Source organism: Fringilla coelebs (assembly GCF_963513975.1).
Source record: "Fringilla coelebs genome assembly, chromosome: 4".
Taxonomy (NCBI): Eukaryota; Metazoa; Chordata; class Aves; order Passeriformes; family Fringillidae; genus Fringilla; species Fringilla coelebs.
The window spans coordinates 67,646,398-67,668,604 of NC_140032.1; the positions used below are offsets into that span (position 1 = coordinate 67,646,398).

General features: G+C 42.0%; 1 protein-coding gene across 1 annotated transcript in view; it reads right to left on the reverse strand.

The window, feature by feature from the left end:
- Positions 1-751: 751 nt before the first annotated feature.
- Positions 752-22,207, reverse strand: part of AFG2A (AFG2 AAA ATPase homolog A) — a gene marked incomplete at its 5' end in the record, with an annotated part of 161,995 nt that continues 140,539 nt past the window's right edge. The window contains 1 exon segment of the mRNA XM_084204934.1: positions 752-1,623. Coding sequence (XP_084061060.1) covers positions 1,447-1,623 — 177 coding nt within the window. The 3' untranslated portion in view covers positions 752-1,446.

Below are 22,207 nucleotides of genomic sequence, written 5' to 3' on the forward strand. Positions count from 1 at the left end.
GATTAAGGTATGGCATTTAATTTCTGGAAACCTCAAAAATTTAATGGTTATGATGAATGATTCACATCCTGAGCTCCAAGCTGGAGTATGTAGAATTCAGAAAAGAAGGATAAAGTAGTTTCAGATGCAGTCTTGATCCCCAAGACAACTGTTCCAGTTTATAATTTTCTTAATTCCCTCTGTCTGTTGGACTATTAAAGAGTCAAACAATCAAAAAAAGAAGAAAACCTCATACACATCAGCTGAACTAAGTAAAGGACCCCCTTTTCCTCATCCTCTAATCCTTTACAGCAATAATAAAATTAAATGCAAATTACAGCAACAATAGGTTAAAATGGGAGTAATAAAAAAAGCTGTCAATTAAAAATAGTAGATTTCAGTTTAAAAGCTACAAAATGCGTACAGTGTGGAACTAAGTAAAGAGAGAAAAACCATAATCAAGGTGAAGAAATTACCTTTCTGTTGAAGTTTGTGTTGGTTTTGGTTTACCTTTCCCTCAACTCTTTATGTCTGGACTAGAAAAGCTCAGCCTTTCTGTTGTGGGGAAAAAAGCTAAATATTAGTTTGCTTAACTGCATTTGATCCTGAGTGCAAGAGCAGAGAGCACACAAGGACCTGTCCTCGTTTCAACAGACGATATAACAAAGAAACAATCTGAGGAGATTTTATCTGTCCCTGAAGTGTTTTGTGGTCACTTATAAGTTTTTGCAAGGGGGTTTTCTCATCCATTAATTAGGGTTTATTATGGATTTTAAGCAGCCAGCTTTAAATAATCTACTTTATCAACATTCCTGTTTATTTTGATGGAAACAAACACGAACAACAAGACTCTTTTGCAAACACCTGGCAGTGAGTTCAGGTCAGTGAAGGGCTCCACAGTTTTTCAAGGTGCCTACCTGCCAGCATGTCTAAAAATGAGCTGGTGGAAGACCAAAGATAAATGTTTGGCTGTAATCAACCAGGATGCCCTGGCTTTATCTCAGAAAGCCTGTTTGGCAGCTTTGCTGGAGATCATAAATCAAAAAGTTCACAATAATTTTAAGGATTTTTTGTAATGAGGCCACTCACTGGGATGATCCCTGGGATCAAACTGTGGTTGAGGCAGGAACAAATCAGGACAATAACAGCATTTGTTGCTTCTCTCTTTAGGGCCATGAATCCACCAAAATTCAGAATTTGATCTTTTGGGGTTTTTTTGATACATGGATAAACTGACTTAAACCAAAAATCTGACTACCTCTAAAAGGCAGGTTATATCACTAAAATGGTAAAATCTAATGTCTAGGACACTCAAAACATCCACAGGGACTTTTATTACAGCAATTCCGCATTCAGTTAACTCCAGACACTCCACTCGCTCACAGTACAAAACTATTGGGCTTCTGACAGCTTCACAAAGGAAATGTACCACTCACACAGTGAATGGGGAATGTATTAATTTGCCTTTCAGAGCGCGTGCAGTCCACTTTGCTGCTGATAATCTGCATAAAACTGGATTAACGAGTCGGGAATCCTCGGGCTCACTACCGTCAGTGCGCTCCGGAAGTGCCGGCCCGCGATAGATTTGGCATGGATGTCTTCCTGAAGAGCTAGGAGGGCTGCTTCCCTGCACACTGCTGTTATCTGCAAAGAAACAACAAAAAGCCAACCACACAGCAGCATTATTATTATTGTTATTGTTATTATTTACATTACTTGAAGAAAGAGAACCCACGAATATCAAATCACTCCAAATGTCAAATAATCACAAGTCGAGTTTTCCCAACTTTTTAATTTTTTTAAAAATAAATGAGGTTGTGGGAGATTAGAACATCCAAAAAACAGGACGTAGCTCGAACTTTAAACCACAATACATTACATTTCACATTACAGCATGCTGCAAATTAACTCACTAATCATATTACCTTGTGTTAAACTCCCCACAACACCTGATAAATTCAAATCCCAACCACGGGCGATACATTTTTCCATCCCCAAAGTGCCACAGCAGATATTCCCAGGCTCTGTAGACACTTTTCTTTCCCAGCCTTGCACTGGGAAAGAAATAAAAACAATTAATTCCAAAAGAGGCTCGGAGGAGAGGGGTGTGTGGAAGGGGAGGAAGGTTAAGGTCTCATACCCTGCAATGTGTTTTTAAGCTCTCTGGACTTCAGACAGCGGAAACAGACTGATGCCAGTGTCACTCTAAAGACACATTACTGTGGTGAAAGGAGCTTGTGGAATGAAAAGAGATATTGTGATTTCCAGTGCAACAGGGAAAACAGTGATTGATATTGACTGCTCCCTTATATCTGTAAATGAAAGAGCCAACTGAAACACATTTGTCCGGCTATTCAGCATATTTTCTCTGTTTGTTCACTTACTGAAAGGAGTTCCCTCGCTTATGCTCTGCTAATGGTTGCCAAAGCCGTTTAGTAGCTTTTTAGGGGATTTAGCAGCATGTTTAGGAAGCTTTCACAAGAAAACATGCATGGATTTAGATGGCTTTGTCAAGTTACAACAATATTACTATTAGTTCTGTGCTGCTCTAATGAGCACCAAAGCTAAACACTGCTGTTACGCATTTTAATGCTTTTCAGGACTTCAGAGACAGCTGAACGTGGAAGCGCAGCTGAGATTTAGTGCACCAGCTTCTTGTGGAGATCAGTAATACATCACCCACAAAGTTAACAGAGAGGCCCTGGTCTTTCTGTGCAAGTTTTTCGCTAAGCAGACATTGTGACTGTGTCCCCATCTTGAACAGGAATATTAAGCTACTTAAGAAAAAAACCTGCACCAGATCAAACACCCCTTGCATTCCCTGCCTACCACTGACCCCAGAATTCTTTCACAAGGGAGAAGACTGGTGATGGAAAAACAGATCCCAAGCATTCTGGACTCAGAACCCATGTTGGCCTTTGAAAGAGGGGCTCATTTCCCCTTGATAAATACTGCAGTAAGGCCACAAAATGAAGAGACTCTCTGGAAGTTTTCACAGGCATTATTAAAAAATCCCCAAATGCAGTCTAGCAGGTTTTGACTGCCCTGGTCTTCTCAGAGAGACCATCACCTATCCACAGCATGAAATGCTGAAGCAGGGTGACACTGACAAGATGTTCACTTGACAGCAGCTGGTTTAGTGAAGGAGAAGCTGAAGGAGACACTGTCAAGCTGTCACATCCAAAACTGAAGGACGACCACTGCCAATCCTATTTCTTCCAGTTTCATTGTACACCAATACACTCAGGAGGAATTCACCCATAGGCTGATAGCTCTGATGAAGCTTTCACCTGTTCTCTATGCTCTGCCAACACTATTGTAACAGTGATGACAACTCACCTCCAAAGGATTTTTTGTTTTAATTTTATTCCTAAACACTGAACCATAAGTTCTGTGATAACTGAAAATCACTAGACATGAGGAAGCACCAGAAAACTCATTATTTTTGGCTTCTTAAAAGCATTTCAGCTGCTTTTAAGAGACAAGGAAAGGCATAAATTTAAGGCATAAATTATTGTTCTCCCTTTTCCTGGCTGAGCTCAGAATTTTTGTGGACTAATTATTTTCTATATTATTGAGTAAGAAACAGCAGGCGTTACAGCACAGTGTTGAAAACGCAGGCCCTTGTGTCTGGTCAGAGTCACATGGAGTTGTTTCCATTCCTTGACTAACCCAGAGGATCAAGTTTCTGAGGTAAGAGATTCAACAAGGCAAGTTTGATATTTTTGCTTTGTTCAGTATGCAAACTTTTAAAAAAAGTGCTCACAAGCATTCTCACTAGCTGATAAAGCTAAATCACTCACGGAAAGCAAACACAAGTAGTGGTGTAGCCACAGTGAGAGGAGGGTGAATTAATCTGGTGAATTCAGACCTTATTGCCTAAGGTCACTGGTCTGTCATGGAGAGTCCTTGTCACAGCCACATTAGGACATTTCTTACCAGATGGAGAAACAGAAGGGCTTTTAAATGTCATTTCTGTGGATTGAGGGAAAAAGGGAAGGCCACAGAAGAGGCTGTAACTGACAGCAGAGGAAGGAGACCTTTGCAGCAAGACCTGGATTTTTGCTAGGCTTAGCCGCGCTTCAAACCCAGAAGCCGCATCCGCACCACTAGCTTTAAAACCCTGCAACAGGTCTACTCCCAATGAACTTCTCCTGTGACTTTCTTAAATCACTTCTTTTGGCCTCTGCAAGATCAATCTGTATCAAATGCCACGGTCCAATCATGCCTTATATAATAAAGCACTTTTGTTTGTATTAAACCTGGCAATTTCAGCAAGTCCTCCCATCCCCTGTGTTATGAGAATGGTGATTCATCGGCTCTTCCCTCTTCACCTTCCCTGTACCATCGATGACTTTACAGAGTTTTATCTCCTTCCCTCCCAGTCAAGTCTTTGCAAGCTGAAGAGTCCTCAGTGACTCAGACCTTGCTCCTGCCCAACCTGTCCATTCTTCCTCCCATCTGCCATTGCTGCCTTGGCCAGTTCTGCCCTGAGCTCCCACTGCTGAGTGCTTGAAGCTGTGCAGGGCACAGAGGGGGCTGTACTAGGCCATAGCTCTGTCCCTGGGCCGCTTGCAGTCCCTTTCTTATCATTGTATTTGTGCTGAGAGGATTTTTCTCAGAAAATTATCCACGCTGCCTCCAGCATCTTTTCGCAAGTGACAGTATCTAACTGAGGCCAAATTATTTGTGAATTTGAAACTTGGGTGATATTCTTTTTTTTCCCATTGCATTTAGTAGGATGAACAGCATCTGCCTACCTCGATAAAAACATTACCTATCTGCAAGGCAATTCTTAATGAGTTTCAAATAAAAATACAAGGTATCATCATTTTTACCTTTTCAGTACACAAAAAAGGACAAATAAAACTGCAGTCTTTTGGATCTCTGTGTGTTGTGAGGAATAGGAATAACATGCCAGTCCCAAGGCAAAAATACATCTCCCTGTGTGGAGGGACAAAATAGATATTTTGTGACTGCATCTGAATCCAGAGTGGCTTTCAGCACCCACTCTAGGGCAGTAATGAAGGCATGAAGTGACTGTCAAGAGACAGCAGTGATTAAACAGCACCAAGTAATCAAGCTGTACCGGCTGTAACTACATGGGTTCTACTGCAGCAGTTAAGAGGCAGCCAGGTGGGGTAAAAAGCTGCTGAATCTAAGAGTACCAGAATATCCCCTAGTGTGGTTATTATTAGTATCATTTCAAAGGAAGTTTAGCAAACAGAATTCTCATTTCCAATGGAGTTAGAGCAATTTACCGAGCAAGGCATTCATCTGCTGTCTACAGTTATCTCTTACCATGGGAATACTTTTGAATTCACGTACAAAAAACCAGTGCATTGCTTTCTTGAAGGACTGATTTATCATCTTAGGAATGATCTTTAAGATCAGAAAATAAACAATTAATTTAGAATTCTGCTTCAAAGTGAAAAAGGCACCAGAATCAAGCTTTCCTGGGAGGAAAGGAGAATTAAAATTTGCTGTCTGAGCCACACACACAGAGATCAGTAAGAAACAAAGCCACACACCAGCCCAGAGCTATGCTACAAACAATGATGAGCCCCCCAGCAGAAAAGGATTTACACCTAGTCGTTCCCTCCTGCCCCATTCCGCTCCTAGGAACAATAAAATGCCCGGTGCCAGTTACTGCTCCCTGCACTGGGCCCAACCCATCTTTCCCCCAAACCGATGGTTACACACTGGCTGCTTCAGCTGGGCCAATTCTCCCCCATTCTGGCATTAAGCACCAACTCTTTCCAGCCGACTCAAGTCCTTTTCAGCTTCTTTGTATTTAAAGTGCTCTAAATAGCTTTAAAGAACCTTAAAAAAAAAAAAAAAGCTAAAAAAAAAGCTCTTCTGTGTTAAAGCCTTAGGTATTTTCAAGAAAGTGGTTTTGTTAGGGCCGAGTGTGCTGGGAACACCTGTGAATGTCGGGTTTAATTGGGCTGCAGCTGGTGTCGATTGTGTGCGCCGTAACTGGCAGCCACTGCCTGGCCCTACATTGTGTTTCATTTTCCTTTTTCCTTCCTTTTTAACTCGCTCCTCCACCCCGCCAGTTAAAGTTGTAAGGGATTGTGTGTGAGAGAGGGATTAGGAGCCTGGAAACAAGAATAGTGCCCTGCGGGTTGTGAATAGCACAAATTGGGGCTCTTCCTGGCGGAGCAGCAGTACCTGCGAGGCTGAGCGCCCGCCGGGCACCTCAAAGGGAGCCGGGACCAGGTCTGAGGACTCGTGTTTCCCGCTCAGCCAGGGAGGGATAAAAGCTTCACACACAGCATTTGAAAAAGACATTAATAACCCCTGGGTCTCGACATCTGTGTCTCACTCGGGCGAATTCCTGCTCTACCCCTGTGCCAGGAGCTGCCCTGTGAGAGCAAAAGACTTATCCCCACAAAACAGGGATAGCTGGAAAGCTCTCAGGACCCACCCGAGACTAAGGGAAAAGGTGGGCATGGATGCCTTTCCAAAGCGAGAAGCTGCTCCGTAGGCAGAGAGTAGATGGGAGAGGTTGCTGACTGTACTCTTAAAATCCACATAAATAATTCAACGCGGCTCCAGCAGCACACAACTTCCCACAAGGGATTTGTAGGGGGCTCAAAGCAGAGCTGGGCAGAGATGTAAAAATACCTCGAGGTTTGTGCCACCCCCAGCAGGTCACTCCTGCTCAGTGTGGGACATCACGGCCCTGCTTTCCCCCCTCTCCTTTGTGCAGGCGCCACCCGCTGCCGGCTGCGGGCTCCCCCCCGGCTCTTGTGCTGGCTCCGGTGCTAAGCTGGCCCTTTCATTCACCGATTCAATGCACCAGACCATCAGAAAACTAATCCAGAAATAAAATAAAAAGAGCCTTAGCTTGCTGCTGGGGTATTGAGATGGGCTCAGGGGGGATTCGACAAGTCGGCACGGGAGGAGTGGGGAGCACAGCAAGTGGGATGTGTTATGCTCCAGGAGCTGCTGGGGAGACCTGCCCTAGATGAGAATGCTATTTTAAAATGTCGCAAATATATTGTTTTTCTTTAAAATGCTAAACTGAGAGGGTATTAGCTGCTGAGAGGTGAAGTTTTAGATGTTTTTCAAAAAGGCTTAAATGTAGTACTTCTCTCGTGTTTCACTTTCCCCCTGTTTTATGTATATACCAAGGAAAGACAAGAAAACAGCTAAACAGCTTTTTTCTCTTGTCTCCACAGAGGAATTGTTACAGATTGCTAAAAATCTTGTCCTGGTATAGAGGAAAAAGTTTCCAATACTATGGAACTATTGAACACCTTGTGATAAATTTAGACCAATGTTTGAAAGACAAAGAATCACCCTGTATGTGCATCTCCTCATTCTGCTCAGTTCTACGATCTGTGTAGATTTAAATGGGATGGATCACAGAATCAAATAATGGTTTGGGTTGGAAGGGACCTTAAAGATTACCTAGTCCTAACCCCTCTGCCATGGGCAGGGAACCTTCCACTAAACCAGGTTTCTCAGAACTTGGCTTTGAACTCTTCCACAGATGGGGCATCCACAAAATTATACAATTACACATTTGGGCATTTTGAAAATGGTGAATAATCTGTTCTAACCAGAAAATGATGAAGTGTATTAGCATCATGCTTTCCCGACAGTATCCATTCACTCCTCAGCCTCATGTGCTGATCCATGGGACCTATGGAGTAGATTTCCTTAGAATATGACCGTTGCTCCCTAAAATGTTCCCAGCTGAAGTGTGCAAGGCCCTCATAGGCTGCACAAATGCCTCAGTGAGACAGAGGCTTCTTTGATCTCTAAGCATCTATGTTGTAAACTGCTATTAGCTTTCCTCAAGTTAAAGCACTTACATCTCTACAGTTCTGTATTTAGGAACACTGCCTTGGAGCAGGTGAGTTCCTACCCTCAGCAATGATAGTCTATAGTTAGATATAATTTTTCATAAAAATATAGACTTCTTTCTCTCTTGTTTATTAAAGAGACATTCATTATGAGCAGACATTGGACTGCCTGCTTTAAAACAGGTCTGTACTGATGAGGCAGCATCTTTGCAATTCTTAAATGGAAAGGACAGGTACTACTTTTTGAGCAACCCACTGTAGTGGAAGGCATCCCTGGCCATGGCAGGGTGTGGAATGAGGTTATCTTTAAAGTCTCTTCCATCCCAAACCATAAACCCAGGATTGTGTGTATTCTGTGTCTCTGAGAGCAAATGATCTCTGCTATTCCTGATTCCTTTAATGAGAAATTGTTAAGCACATGTAGTTGAATAAAACCAGCTCCTTTAATGATGTCTGTAAGTGACCTTAGTTCAGAGCACTCTGCCCCAAATCTACACAACTTAATATACCATTTGTGTAATTTTGTGGCTTAATGTACAGGTGACTACATGTGTGGGTTCCACAGCTTACCTGAGGTTGCTGCACAGGGACACAAAGCTGTCCTGCTGCCTGAATACATCTGATTTGACCAGGATGGGGGTTCCCATTCACCCTTTCCATGGTGGCCACAGCAAAGACCAAGTTCTCCTGCCCTCTCCTCCAGGCTTCAGAATCAGCTGAAGATGAACCAAGAGCTGAGCCAGACAAATGGCCAGCTGCACACGTGGGACAATCACAGCAACAATTAATGAGGCAGAGTGACCCCAAAATGCTGCCTTTAATCGCTCTTCCAGTACGAGAAACTGAGCAGGGGCTGTGCCCAGGCAGCAGACAGCATCACATGTATCAGTAGCTCCTGCTATTCTATAAAGCTCACACACGCCCAGGGAAGGGAAAGATGAGGTATGTAGCCAAAATTAGGTGTATGTATCATAACTCCAGCACATGATGACAGCTAAGGGGAATAAAGCAGAGCTCTCAGTGGTACATGCTAAGTGTCATCACACATACCTCTGCTCATCCTGACATGTTCTAACAGAGCGAAGCCTTGGCTCCATCTGCAAGCTTTCTTTTTTTCTTCCTTCCACTCTCTTAAAAAATATTACTAGATGTGGTATCCTTCCAAGCAATGTATAAAACATGTAAATTCTGATTTCAATTTTGTAACTACAAGCCCAAAACGCAGCTATTTTCCAAGAGGCGCTCCGCCGATATGGCTCCCATCACTTTGGCAGAGACATGGCATAGCTACACCTCTCACAAAGGAATTCCGTAACAAAACGAGTTTTTACATGCTGGGACTAAATATTTTTAAACAGCACTCTCTGCCAACTTCAAGTTTCAGCTATATTTGTGCAACTAAAAAAAAAAAACCAGAAAAACCACCCCCCCCCCCCCAAAAAAAAATCACATGCGTGTTTCTATACAAGATTAAGCTGCATTTCTGGTTAACCTCAGAATTATTTCATTTTTATATAAACATTTAATGGGAAAGTTTAACTTCTTCCCTTCAATGAGGAAAAGGAAGCCAAGCAACTAGAAAAACAGAGTCTTTCTATGTGTGTGTGTGTGCACGCACTCATTTTAATTAAAAGTAATTAAGAGAATCCTGTGTTCTCACTCACAGCCTGCTGGTGCTGCAGAGGGCCTGGACACAGAGCCAAAGGTATTCTGCCGAACGCCGCCAGCAAGAGAGATTGGATTATGCAACTGAAAATTTAAAACTAGAAGACTTCATCATTAGCTGTGGCTGTCATGAGTTTCTCCCTAGGAAGAAAAAAACTGTATAAAACAGATTTGGCAGCTCCCACCTTATGAAACCTGTCAGGGTGGAGGTGTTAAGCGGTTGCTGCGTTTGCTTGCTTGCTTTTCAGATTTCGAGGCACTTAGGAGGTTGGGTGATATGTTCAGCGTATTCCCTATTTCTTGCACTGGAAGACCATTCTTACCTTTCCTCTCTCAAGTTTAATCTGAGCAGAGGCCTCAGACGCCTACCAAAACAAAGCAAATAAAAGCAACTCTGCAAAAAGAACTGGGAGAAGTGCTCTCCCTTCCCTAAAAATATATTTTTTTTGTCAACAGAGCACAGCCAGTCTAGAACTGTCTTTCATCTCCTTTCAGCTCCAGCCACATTTCTATTACATTATATCACCATTTAAAGGTAGCTACAACACCAAACTTTTGAATCCAACAGGCAAAAAAGGAAAGCAAAAGAAATACTTTTTTTCACGGGTTCATTTAAACTCTGCCTTTCGTCCTGTCTTTGGAGCCATGGCAAATATTGTCCTGATTTGGACCTTACACAGCAGGTTAAAAACAGCAATGGTAGTTACCTACATATAAGCTATCACAACACAATACACTAAAAGCAAACTCACTCAGTTAAAAATAAAGACAAATCTTGTAGAAACTTAGTTTTTCTATCAATTTGGTCAGAAAACACACAAATGCTACAATAGTAAGGGTTGTGCTTTCTGGGTGACGTGCATTCACATCCCGGGTTGAGGCAGGAGGTGAGAAAAGACATTTGGGGAGAACACACATAATGTCCTTAATGGAAGCTCTCTAGCTTTTATTTATTAGGTTCTCAGTTCCTGGAAGGTGTGAGATGTCTCCTATGGAGTATCTATTTCCTCAGGAGAAAGCTAAAGGAATTTCAAGCTGTTTCTAAGTTTACCTCTTGGAGCTTCCCATGACACCAGCTGCTTGTGTTTCCCAGGAAAATCAGGGAGGAGGACTACTGCATGCCTGTATTCCAAGGAGGCAGAGTTTAGCTGGGAGGAGAGGCAGATCTAGAAAGCAATGCCATTAAGTCCCAGCAAAATGCTTTTGTGTATGGTTATTTCTCCTAAGGGAGGAAGCAAAAAATGGTGGAAAAGAATTTTTTCAAGTTTTAATGCAGGGTTTACTTGTGCAAGAAAATAATGAAGTAATTACAGCAAGAAAAGAAACCACAAATGATGCAAATATATGGAACAAGAAAAGTGGGGTACCAACAATTACCTTGAGTTAAGGATTGATGGAAGGGTTATATTTTAATAGAATAGAAAGTCAATTAAGGTGCCTGCTTTTGCATTGTTAACATTACAACTTGAAATTTGGGTTCCCTCCTCCAGCTGAGGAAACTGAATCCATGTAATGTCTGAAAGTCATCCAGATCTGCTTACTCCAACAGATCTAATTTAACAAATTCTTCTCTTTCATAGTTGTAAACTCCTTCTCCATTTGTGTACCATGTTATTGCAAAAATCTCCTTGGTCTCTTGGGGTTTTTTCCCCTCTCCTTCCTTGTCTAGGCAAGACAATGTAATGCAAATTTCCAACACTATGAAGACTTAGAAAACAGGTCACTTGAATTTCTCGTCACAAAGATGCTTTACATTCAACAATTTACCCTCAGCATTTCTGCAAATATGCACAGGGGAAAGCAGGGGAGGCTCCCTTCCCCTTCTTCCATGTTGTATGCAGCTTTGCTTTTTAATGTTAACAGCATTTCAACTTCTTAGAAGTTGCAGTCTAGCATGAAACTCAAACAATTTAAGGCCAGAAAAGTAGGAAATTTATGCTTAATAGTGTTCAAGGAAGGAGAGGATGAAGCCCAAAGGAGGACGCCACAAGAGTGAGCTCAGAAACTGTAACATAACTAAGGACCAGAGCTGAAAGACCATAAAAAGCCTCTAAGAAACATGCAACCAGTGCCAGGACAGTCCTGAAGTGATCCTGAGGGACACTTGAAAATTGAAGTCACCATCAGGTTTTTTGCCTCCTGCTGTAGGGCTGGTTTGCCTACCGGAGCCCAAGTGAATACACAGGAAAAGACCATCTGCTCCTCTTTACCTGCAGTGCTGTGGGTGCACTCCTCTTGCTAGCTAGAACCTGCAGGACACATATGTCTTCTCCTGAACTTCCATAAATATTTTACTGTGCTGAATTGTGTGGCCAAGTTATAATATAAAATGACACAATAAAGCACAACTGTTGTCCCTGAAGCCATTCCAGCCTATCTAACAGGCTCAGGAATCACCCAGCAGCCCACTTTGCATGGTACAGAGGATTCTAAGGATGACAGCATGCATCAGCCTGTGCCAAGTAGACATGAATCTGTGAGGTGGAAAAAAAGGACATCTCAGTTGTATCATTGACTTTGTCCTTAGCAGATGCTGCTCTTTCTGCCTTGTGTGGGTATCTACAACTGCTATTGTTTCCAGATCCTTGTCAAGAGCTGAGTTCTGATATGCTCAGGAATTGCCTGTGTGCATGAGAAAGTGTGAACTTTCCACTTCCCTGTGTATTGTATTTACTCATTTCACATTAGATGTACAGATAGCAGGACAGACAGTCTTAACGCCTCTGCAGAAACAATAAAAGGTGACCAAAAGAATGAGGACACCACATCCAGGATGCTGCCACAGAAGCAAAGTTTTCCATACTGAACCAAAAACCAGATGCTATTTTCTCTCAGCTTTGTAATTATTCAGTACTGCAGAACGCAGATGTTCTTAACATTTTCCACTTGGTATCACATTTAATACTTTTCATACTATCTGGAAGATTCTTTGATATCAATCATTTGTTTTTTATGGGGTGTGCAAGTTTTAAATGCATGAAATGTCTCAGGGAAGCTGGACTTTATTCCTTCCTTTTATTTTGCATGACACCACACAACTGGTACTTCTCAGCAGCCCAGAGTGGTGAAGTTGCTTGTTTTAGCTCAAAGGGGTGTGATTGACAAAGCCTCTCTTGTGCTGCAATGTGCCCCTCCTATTTATCAAGTGACTTCCAGATCAAATGGATGACTCTGAGACATGGAGTGGGCATGGCACCACAGCGACACTGTGGCACTGAAGCCATTTCTCCCCCCACATAACCATGTTGGGAACAGCAGCAGTAGCACCAGGGAGCCTAAAACAATGTGGGACTCTCACTCTGCGTCATTAAATGCTATTTTGCTAAATTAAAGGCCACAAGTAAGTCATATTGTATCCATAAGCACATGCACACCACAGGCCTTTCCCCTTCCCATATTTCCCTCAGCTGTGGATCATGCAAAATCCCATGGAAGACATATTTCAACTTTTCAGTTGGGTTTTTTCTTTTTTTGGTGAGAGCAGGACTTTCTACCCCTCAGTACCCCTCAGTGGACACAGCACTCAAACCACACTGCCAAATATTATACGATGTCCTTTCCAGAGTTAATTTTTAATTTCCTGACTCCACTGCATGAGAAATTTTCAAATTGTCTTGGCGGTCACTTAGAGGCATGTGCAAACCTAATTGCAGGAGTGAGTGCACTGTCAGCCCAAATGCAAACCTCTGGACTCAGTGAGGAATTTCTGCAGAATTAGTTCCTTGGTTGAATTAAGTTCCAGAGAGACCCACACTCCAAGGATCGACTGCAAATGTATCGCAAAGGGCGAGAGCCTTTCTTGCCCCAGCCTGCAGCCAGGGGAGGCAGGTGTTTTCCATGTGTCACTCAAAAACCTGGTGATTTTCTATTTTCATTTTTTAATGCCCCAATTCATAACCCACAGATGTTGTGCATGGTTATAAATCTTGGCACCCTCTCCTCTGCAAAAGAGTTTCTCCTGGTATTCAATTTTCTTTGCTTTACCTTAAGTCACCCTAATCATGCTGACATCTACTATCGATGATTATATTAGCCCTAAAAGATCCTTAAACAAATGAAAAGGACTGACTTCCACTCCTAAAGTTCTGCTTCCAATTTTCTAAAGGAAATTAAATAATGTATAAATCAAATGCTGGGCGCAGGCCCAGGCAGCTGAACATCGCTTTGTCCTTTCAAAGTGAAGACGAAGTGTCTGCTACGGAAGGGACAAGCCAAGAGAAATAAAGCTTAACCTCAGCTCCATGTGAAAGTGATTTGGGATAATCGGGGGAATCTGCAAAGAGGTTAAAAAGGGGACCACATACTAACAGGGTAACTTCACACAACGATCAAAAATCTATCAAGAGCTGACCTTCACCTGGAGGAGCTGCACAGCCCTGACAGCTTTGTTACACCGGAGCAGAGTGCGAAGGGCAAGAGAAAGAAGAGATGAGCAGGAAGTCAAAAATCTATTTGTGGCTGCATTTGTCATGTTTTGGTAATCTTACCAGGGTGAGTTTTTTTCAGTTTTGCAAGATTTGTAACTAAGTACTGCCTGACAACCTTGCACTGAGTGTGCACACTACTTCCCAGTTCTCCTTTAGCTAGTACACACTATTTAGATTATTAACTCAACCACCACAGGACTTCTGAATTTACATGCTATTGACAGACTGCTGATCCTTCTCTTTAACACAGTGTATGTATCTAGGAGGGGAAAAAAATCAGTAAAAAGTGCTTGATTTCTTCCTGGTATTATTTACTGAGCAAGCAATTGCTTTAATTGCCACAAGGCATTTCTTAGAACTATTGGGGAAGATGTACTTTGTAATATGATTTCTCAATTAAAATGAGATCCTAATCAAGTCTATACTGCTTCAACATGAGTTCACACTGACATTTTTGCACACAGAAGGGTGGGTTTGAAATCTCTGATCAGCACTAGAGTTCATGGTTAGGGTCAGGTTAACCCTATTCACATAAACCAAATGTTGGTGGAGAGAAAAAGATGTGACATGCAGCTGTCAGTGCCCCAACTATGTACACTCATAGTTCCAAAATATTCCTCTCCTCATCTTTACAAAGTACAGAATACTTCAGATGTGATGCACATGGCCCTTAAGCTCAGATGGTGGAGAAGTCTCATCCTTACACTTTCTTGAGAAACCTGCAAAATTGTTTTCAGCACTGTCACTTAGCAGTTGTTTGGTCTGTCACCACACGAACTGAGCTGGCAAAGCAGGGACTGCCACGTAACACTTACATGTGAATGTGAATTCAACACACATTTTGCTCAGCTGCTGCAAACCTGTCAGGGAATGCTTCACTGTTTAAAAAAACCCAAAACATAAACCCACAAACAAAATCCCTAGACATTTATTTCCCTTTTAAAGAGATGAGTCTGTACACACACTCTTTTATTGTAGAGTTGAAGTACATGATGAGTGCAACTGCCATTTAATGGGATACAAATTCATCTGAACATCAAGCACCCTTGATTCAGAAGAACCAACAGGTTTACTGGGTTTACTAAATTACAGACTTGTAATTTAGTGACAAGTATCCATGTCTTTCACAAAAGCTATAAAATATTAGAACACGTTTCAGGAATGTTATTACCTTAAAAGAGGCAATTCAACCAACCTGTGAGCTGGGAGATTCTCCCATCCATCTCCCTGTCTTCTGACAGACCCCCTGCAAATGAAGCACCAGCCCAGCTATGGCTGTGTTTGAAAAAGCAAAGCCAGCAGTGGAACTGAGGGGGATTTCATGGCACCACAGGGCTTCACACAAACACTGCCAGAATAAATTCCTCTGTCAGACCTCCAAGTTTTGCATCACTTTGTCTCCACAGGTTCCCAAATATCAATAGCATGAAGAAAAAAAACAAACCATAAAGAAGGATGGGAAGAAGTAGGAAGTTTTCACAGAGTGTGGTTGTTTGCCATCCTTGGATTTAAACAAAACCAGGCACACAGTGTGTTACTCACACATGAAAAGAGGAGAGCCAAGAAGGGAAAGAGAGGCTTCTCTCTTTTCCTCTCCCCTTGTTTCAAGAAAGCATCCCTGAAAGCACAGAGGCATCTGGTTTGGGTTCCTCTGACGTCAGCAAACACCACTGAAGTAAAGCACATCCTTAAATATGTTCCAAACCCCTTATCTGCTTTTAATAATTGGAAGCTAAATGGAAGCTGTAAGTCATTGAGCAGGACAAGTACCATAAAAAAGACCTTTTTTGCCTTTAAGGTGATGGTACTTAGTGGCTCTGCAAAACTTCAGACTCAGTAACATCCACTATCAGAAGTAGAGAGAGATTTTAATGCGGGATTCAATCAAATTACAAATGCTAAAATTCATGCTCTGGTCACAGAAAGATGTTGTGATTAATGACAGTGTGTTACATTCCTCTGGTGCTTTATAATTCTACCTATTTTTTATATATCGGTGTCTCCAGCAAAAGGAAAATAGGAAGAAACTCTAGTACAAGGCTACTCATCCCTGCCAGATCATTTTGCTGTGGTCAGCAGCTCAGGCAGTGTGTGGCTGGTACTCTTGGAGAGTTTGGGAAAGGGATAAGAAACATGGGAGAGGAGTATGAAACATGGTCTTTTCCACCAGACTATGTGAAACATTACCTGCCAAGGATCCTAGCAGAGTTAGGCGAAAGTCACTCCTAACAGGAGTCAGCCATCTGACAATCCCTGAGAGGGACTGAATGTAGGATTTACAGTCTTGGCTCTGTCATGAATTTCATTTGTCACCACCTAGCAAGCTTTGCTGATACCTGGGATGAGCTGCCTTCCTCAGATCAGTGCTTATCCATGTCCCAAACCTCATGGACCATCAGCAGTGGAGGGGTTACAGCAGCCACTGCAGTGCCTGGCATGGCAGGGACTGATTACAGGGACTGCCATGGGAGTTACTGCAGTGAGATCTAATTCCTCAGTAACAGGCAGGATCAAGTCCTAAATTAGTGATTCCCACATTTCATTAAGTTTATTCATCCTTTAGGCCAATTTACCTGCTGGCATAACTCCCCTAGGGATTGTGCCAGCAAAGACTTTGGCCTAATAATTTCAGATTAATTTCTGTATCATCATCTTCATGTGGCTTTGGGAAGACTATTTGTACATCCTGCTATAGACCTTGTGGAAGCAAACACTAATTATGAAGGAAAATTTTTGACTCCACGACTACTCTTCCAAAATTAAAAAAAAAAAAAAAAAAGAGTGGTCTAGACCATGGACAGGAATTCCAGATGGAAATATGTTTAACAAATATGGAAAGGTAATACTTTCCTGTATATTGCTTTGTGAGTTATTAGCACCTAAATAGTCTCCATGGTCAAAGGTGTATTAATGAGCTGGAAGACAAAGTGATGTAATCAGGAGGGATCAGCAGTAATTTCTCCTGCAGAAGATTTACATGCAGCAGCCATGTGTTTGTTTATGATCTCTACATCTGGTAATGAGTTCTCAACGCGATGGAAAGCTGCGGTGGAATAATGCACCCTGTTCCTCTCACGCACTAATTAATGCTCTATTTAATCTGGGAAAAGGCACTTTAAAAATAAACACTTATTTCCAGCAGACCGTAAAGGATAGGTAACGACTGAATCACACCATGCAGGCCTAAAAACTGGTGTGTAGCAACCTCTCAAGTATTAAAAAAGCTGAGTTTTAACTCCCAAAGTATCACAGGAATAGTGTGTGCACACCAATCTCGCCAGCACTGCAAACATACATTAAGAGACCCTAGATACCCACAGAGACAGTCAAAGCCAGAGTGATAAGCTATAGCAATGACAAAAAGCAGTAAGAAAAGGCAGAGCTAAAATATTGCCCATGACAGCAGGTGTTAAACTATGTTTTGTGCTCACAAGATACCTACGGTAACGCTGTTGGCCATCACCTCATCCGCCTCATCCTGACAGTTGATAACATGAGCAATAAATCATGATTTCCACAATGACAGGAAAAGCAGCCATTGCAAAGATGGTTAGATCTTGTATTCCGACTGAAAAAAAAAAAGGCCTGGGACATGGTATCCAGCCTGTCCTCTGCTCGCAGGGCTGGCTGCTGAGGGGGGAATGCACTGGGGGCTCAGCATCCTCAGCTGCCACTGCAGTCATTCCACTGCTTTTAGTCACTTCACCAAGGCCTTGTCTCCACCGGATGTTAGGCTGGAACAGCTACTACATTTACATTCACAGCCTATCTCATTCCAGGATAACTTCCTCACACTGACATGCCCTCAGAAGTACAAGAGCATTCATCTGTGGCTGCATTTAGCCCTAGGCTGGAGTCTCACAAGGTAACAGAGAACAGAGATTTGGCTTTATCTTACAAACTGTGCTAATACATCTCACCACCCTTTGGATTGGAGCCAACTTCTCTCTAATCTCCCAATCATTTCCACAGAAAACTTGTACTTTTTTAGTCTGCGAAAGAAGACAAAAATCAGGAAAATCACAGGGATTGCAGGGCATGGAAAGCCTATATGAGCTGTATCCATGAGAAAATTTCCCAGCCTGACAGACCAGAGCTATGAAATGGCCCCTTTCAGTGACAGAGAAATTCCATGGTGGCTAAAAGAAAGCTTGCTTAGGCTTCAAGTATAGAGGAACAACACCTCAGAGACTCAGGATGGTTTTAAAGGTAAATCAGGTAAAACACATAAACACAGAGCAAATATATGAGTAGAGATTGAAACCTTTGTATATTGAAATGGCAGTGTGAAAACAGTTTGTCATCTGCCAGGCACAACTCCCACCCTCCCACTCACACATCCAGGGTACAGAGTTTGCAACTCAGGAATTCTTGTGTGCTCTTCAGCTGCAATAAAAAAAGGCATTTTTGAAGTGCTTACAACTCAGACCCTCATCCACACTCACCGAGACCGTCTGACACATCCCTGCCTCCCCTGCCTGGATTTCCCAAAGCAAGCGGAGAGGACCAAGGGGGAATCACATCTGACAGGGACAGTCTGATATGAAAGGTGAGTTGTCAAAATGGAATCAGCAATCCCCTAAAACTAGTTTTTGGGTTCAGGAAAAGAATTTGCAGGCTGCAGTCTGCAGATGCGTGCCAAGCTCTGCCACAGCAGTAAGTGCAGGTGGGCAAATAGCAAGTCATTTCTAGAGGTGGCTGGTCAACTCTGCATTTCCACCAAGGCTTTTCTGATAAAAAAAATTATGGTTTTTTGTCAGTGCCTGAATCTCCATGGGTTCCTAGGTCTGCAGAGCATCTTTGTTCTGTTTAAACTTGCTCTTTTTTTTTTTTGTTTTTTGTTCAGAGACAAAAACAAGCTAGGGCTTCAAACCATGCAGGGTTTTAATGCTGCAGAATCCCCACGTACCCACTTCCTCTCTTTCCTCAGCTCTTCTCTATCTGATTTACTGTTTACTTACAGACCATATGGGGAACATGTCAGGAAAGCACGCATCCGGGTTCACATTCACAGTAAATACTTTTTATGACTATTCCCATGACCTGCAGCAACAGACGAGATTAGTCGCCCACAACTATGTATAATCACACAATCATTTAAATACATTTTCCAAACAGAATATGTTCTGAGATACAGATCAACTAAATATTCCTCTTTCTAAAACCTATTTCCTACAACTTCACCATTTCCACCTGAAACAGAAAGTCTTATCTTTCAACTGTGGAATCAATATAAACAGAAGAACGTGAACACCTGGGTCCATGTAAAAGTGCAGCCAGCAAATTATCAGTCCAGGCTGCTCAGTTTTCTTAGCAAAAGAATTATAAATTTGCTTTCAGCAAAAGAGCTGAAAATAGATGTTGATGCTGAAGTCTATCTATCAAAATGTGAAAAAACCCCTCTTATTCTCTGTTTCATAAAACCAACTCTCTCTAATTTTAAGTTTATCCAAAAGCAGAATTGCAGAAGCATTCTATTCTGCTGAATAGAGTGTAGACTATTTCCCAAGCAGAATATATTATTTAATCCAAAGCCAAATAAACAAAGGGTCAAATTCAACCTCACCCATTCTATTTAGCAACAAAATTGAAAGGAAATCTTGAAAAAGTCATTTTGAACTGAAATATTTAAAATCTTTTCAAGGTGAAACATTCTGAATTCTGTTTCTAATGTAAAAAGTTAAGTCAATGATACAGAACTAAAGAAACTATTGAATTTAGTGTTTCTGAATAGTTTTTTATCAGAAGAAGTGTAAAGCAAAATTTGTAAAAGTAAAATTAATATCTACATTTTTCCCATGTAAGTAATGAAACCACTTAATCTTATTCAGCATTTAAATTTTTTTTTCATTTCCAATCAACTTGTGGGTTGAAGAAAAATTTGCTGTTTCCCTTTTGCTTTGGGAAATGGTTCTGATACTCTCTTAACTCGCAACTGGCAAGAATGAAGAATGCTCGTAGCTCTTCCCCACCTCCTCTCCCTGCAGAAGCTGGCAAGCTCATCTGCTGCAGGATACTTGGAGAACATCTCTTCAGCCAAACTGACTTACTGCATTATGTTCCAACACTTAACCAGAACACATGGAAATATTCTTTTTGTTAAATGCATAACGATTAAAAAAAAATAGAGATTTCACAAGGTAACTTGGCTTTCTAGAGCTCTGTGATTTCATGAAATGGAGGTTGGGTGTTGTTTCTACAGGCAGATGTTGGGGTACTGTTGTAACCCTCTAAAAATGAGAAGGGGGTTTGTTTTCCTGCTTTTTAAGGAATGCTTTACCCACAGGTTTTTCAGATGAGGTGCAGAGCATTGTGAAGTGTTTCCATCTCACTGCAACGCCGGCATTCAGCAAAGTCCTGAGCGAGGGCTCAGCTGGAAGCACCTGAGTGAGCCTCAGCTGTCAGAGAAGGGTCCTGCAGGAAGGAGGAGGGTCCTGGTGAAGCACCTGGGGAGCAGCTCTCCCAGGAAAGCTCAGCTGGCTGTCAGGCACACGCCAGCCCCGGGCCTGACCCTGCTTTGCAGTCAGGCTGTTCCTGGAACAGCCAGCGATCCATCTCTGCCGGCCTCCTCCGCCAGCTCCGCTCCAGCTCGGAAAACATCGGATCTGGAAAATGGTTTAAAACTGCACATTTCCGTTCAAAGGGCCCTCTTGTTGTTCTGCTTGTTTGGGGGCAGGAGCAGGAAGGGTCATTACATGGTGCAAAAGCAAAAAAACACATTTTCATGGGCAATTGCTATATTAATATGTATCACTTTACATACACAGTACATCTACATATGGAACCTATTATTACTGAGGAAATGTTTTTTTAATGAGGAAGACTTAACAATACTTAAGAGAGAAAATGTTCAAACCAATGTTAATTTGCAGCAGAAGGAACAAAATATTTTAATAAAAAACAGTAACAAAAACTGGCCTTCCTATCCAGGATCAGCCTGCTCCTATGTTCACACCTTGAGAATAGAATTCTACTTCCACAGCTTTTCCAGCCATTGCAAACCTCCTAAAATTGAAGTCTAAACTCTGACTCAAGGACTTCTAAGAGCAAGATCTGCTTCAGCTCTACACAGAGACACAGAGATAGCTCATAATATTTCTCTTTTACAAATTCCTGTAAGCATTTTCCCCCTCTCCACTTATTTTTACCAAGCCTGTGCCTGCCTTCCCTTCCTAGCCCCCAAACTCATCCAAAAATAAAGAAAAAGGGATTTTTAGGTAATACAATCACTTCTCTATAAATGTAGCTAAATATATTCTCAATTGCTGAGCACTGTTTCCTTTCCCTCTCCCTGCATGCTGGGATTAATTAAGCTTTCCTTAAATGTTGCATATGAATTAAGAAGAAACAAACAGCAAAAAGCCCCTCACTATTTTCAAAGGAAAAAAAATCTGGTCCTAAAAAGTCCTGGCAGGCTAGATATTAGTACAATAAAACTGCTGGATTTCAATTGGTAAAAAGAAAGTCACTAAAAGCTCTCTGTTTGAAAAATGAAAGACACACAAGAAAGACTGTTCCTGTAGGAAACAGACACTTTCTTTCAAGAATCATCTCAAAGCCAAGGATGAATTATTAGTACCAACTATAAACCTCAAAATAGACTCTTCCTGTTATCATAATGCAAATATTAATGTGTATTTGCTATTCCTGCTAAATGTTATCAGCGTTGTTCCAACTCACAGGGAACAACCTGTTCTGTGCAGATCCTGACTGGGCTAGGACTGGACTTGGTTTATCATTTTAACACCAGGGTCATTGTTTTGTTCACCTTGGGAAACCACAGCAGGAGCAATGATCACAAGGGAATCCTGCACGGGGCTCTGCACTGGCGCTGCTGGGAAAGCCTGGAGATCTCCGGGGCTGTCAGATGAGCAGAGCAGCTCCTGTGATCCAGGGAGTGGTCATGGCTCCCACCACCACATTAAGTGTTCCCTTTATTTACTTAGCTTTAAGCCCCTTTTTAATAGGCTGAATGACTTCTGCTGTACAGTGCAGGTTTGGAATGGCACCGAAACCAGCACCAGCCATTGCCAAGTGGCTTGATGCAACCTCCTGGGAACAGCCCTCAGGAACCAGGTCCCAGAACAAATGGGTAGCCACAAAACACACCATCTGCAATAAAGCCCTACAGGTATTTTGAGTGTAGCTCCTCATTTTCAATCTGCACAGGGCAAAACTAGTCTTACTTTGTATATGGCAAACAATAAGGTGAATTGTCATTTGTTCTGCCCCTCAGGTTGCACACAGACACCACTGAACACAACACTGAATGTCAAGTCTCATGTAACAACAGAATTCAAGTTATAAATGTCACCCAGG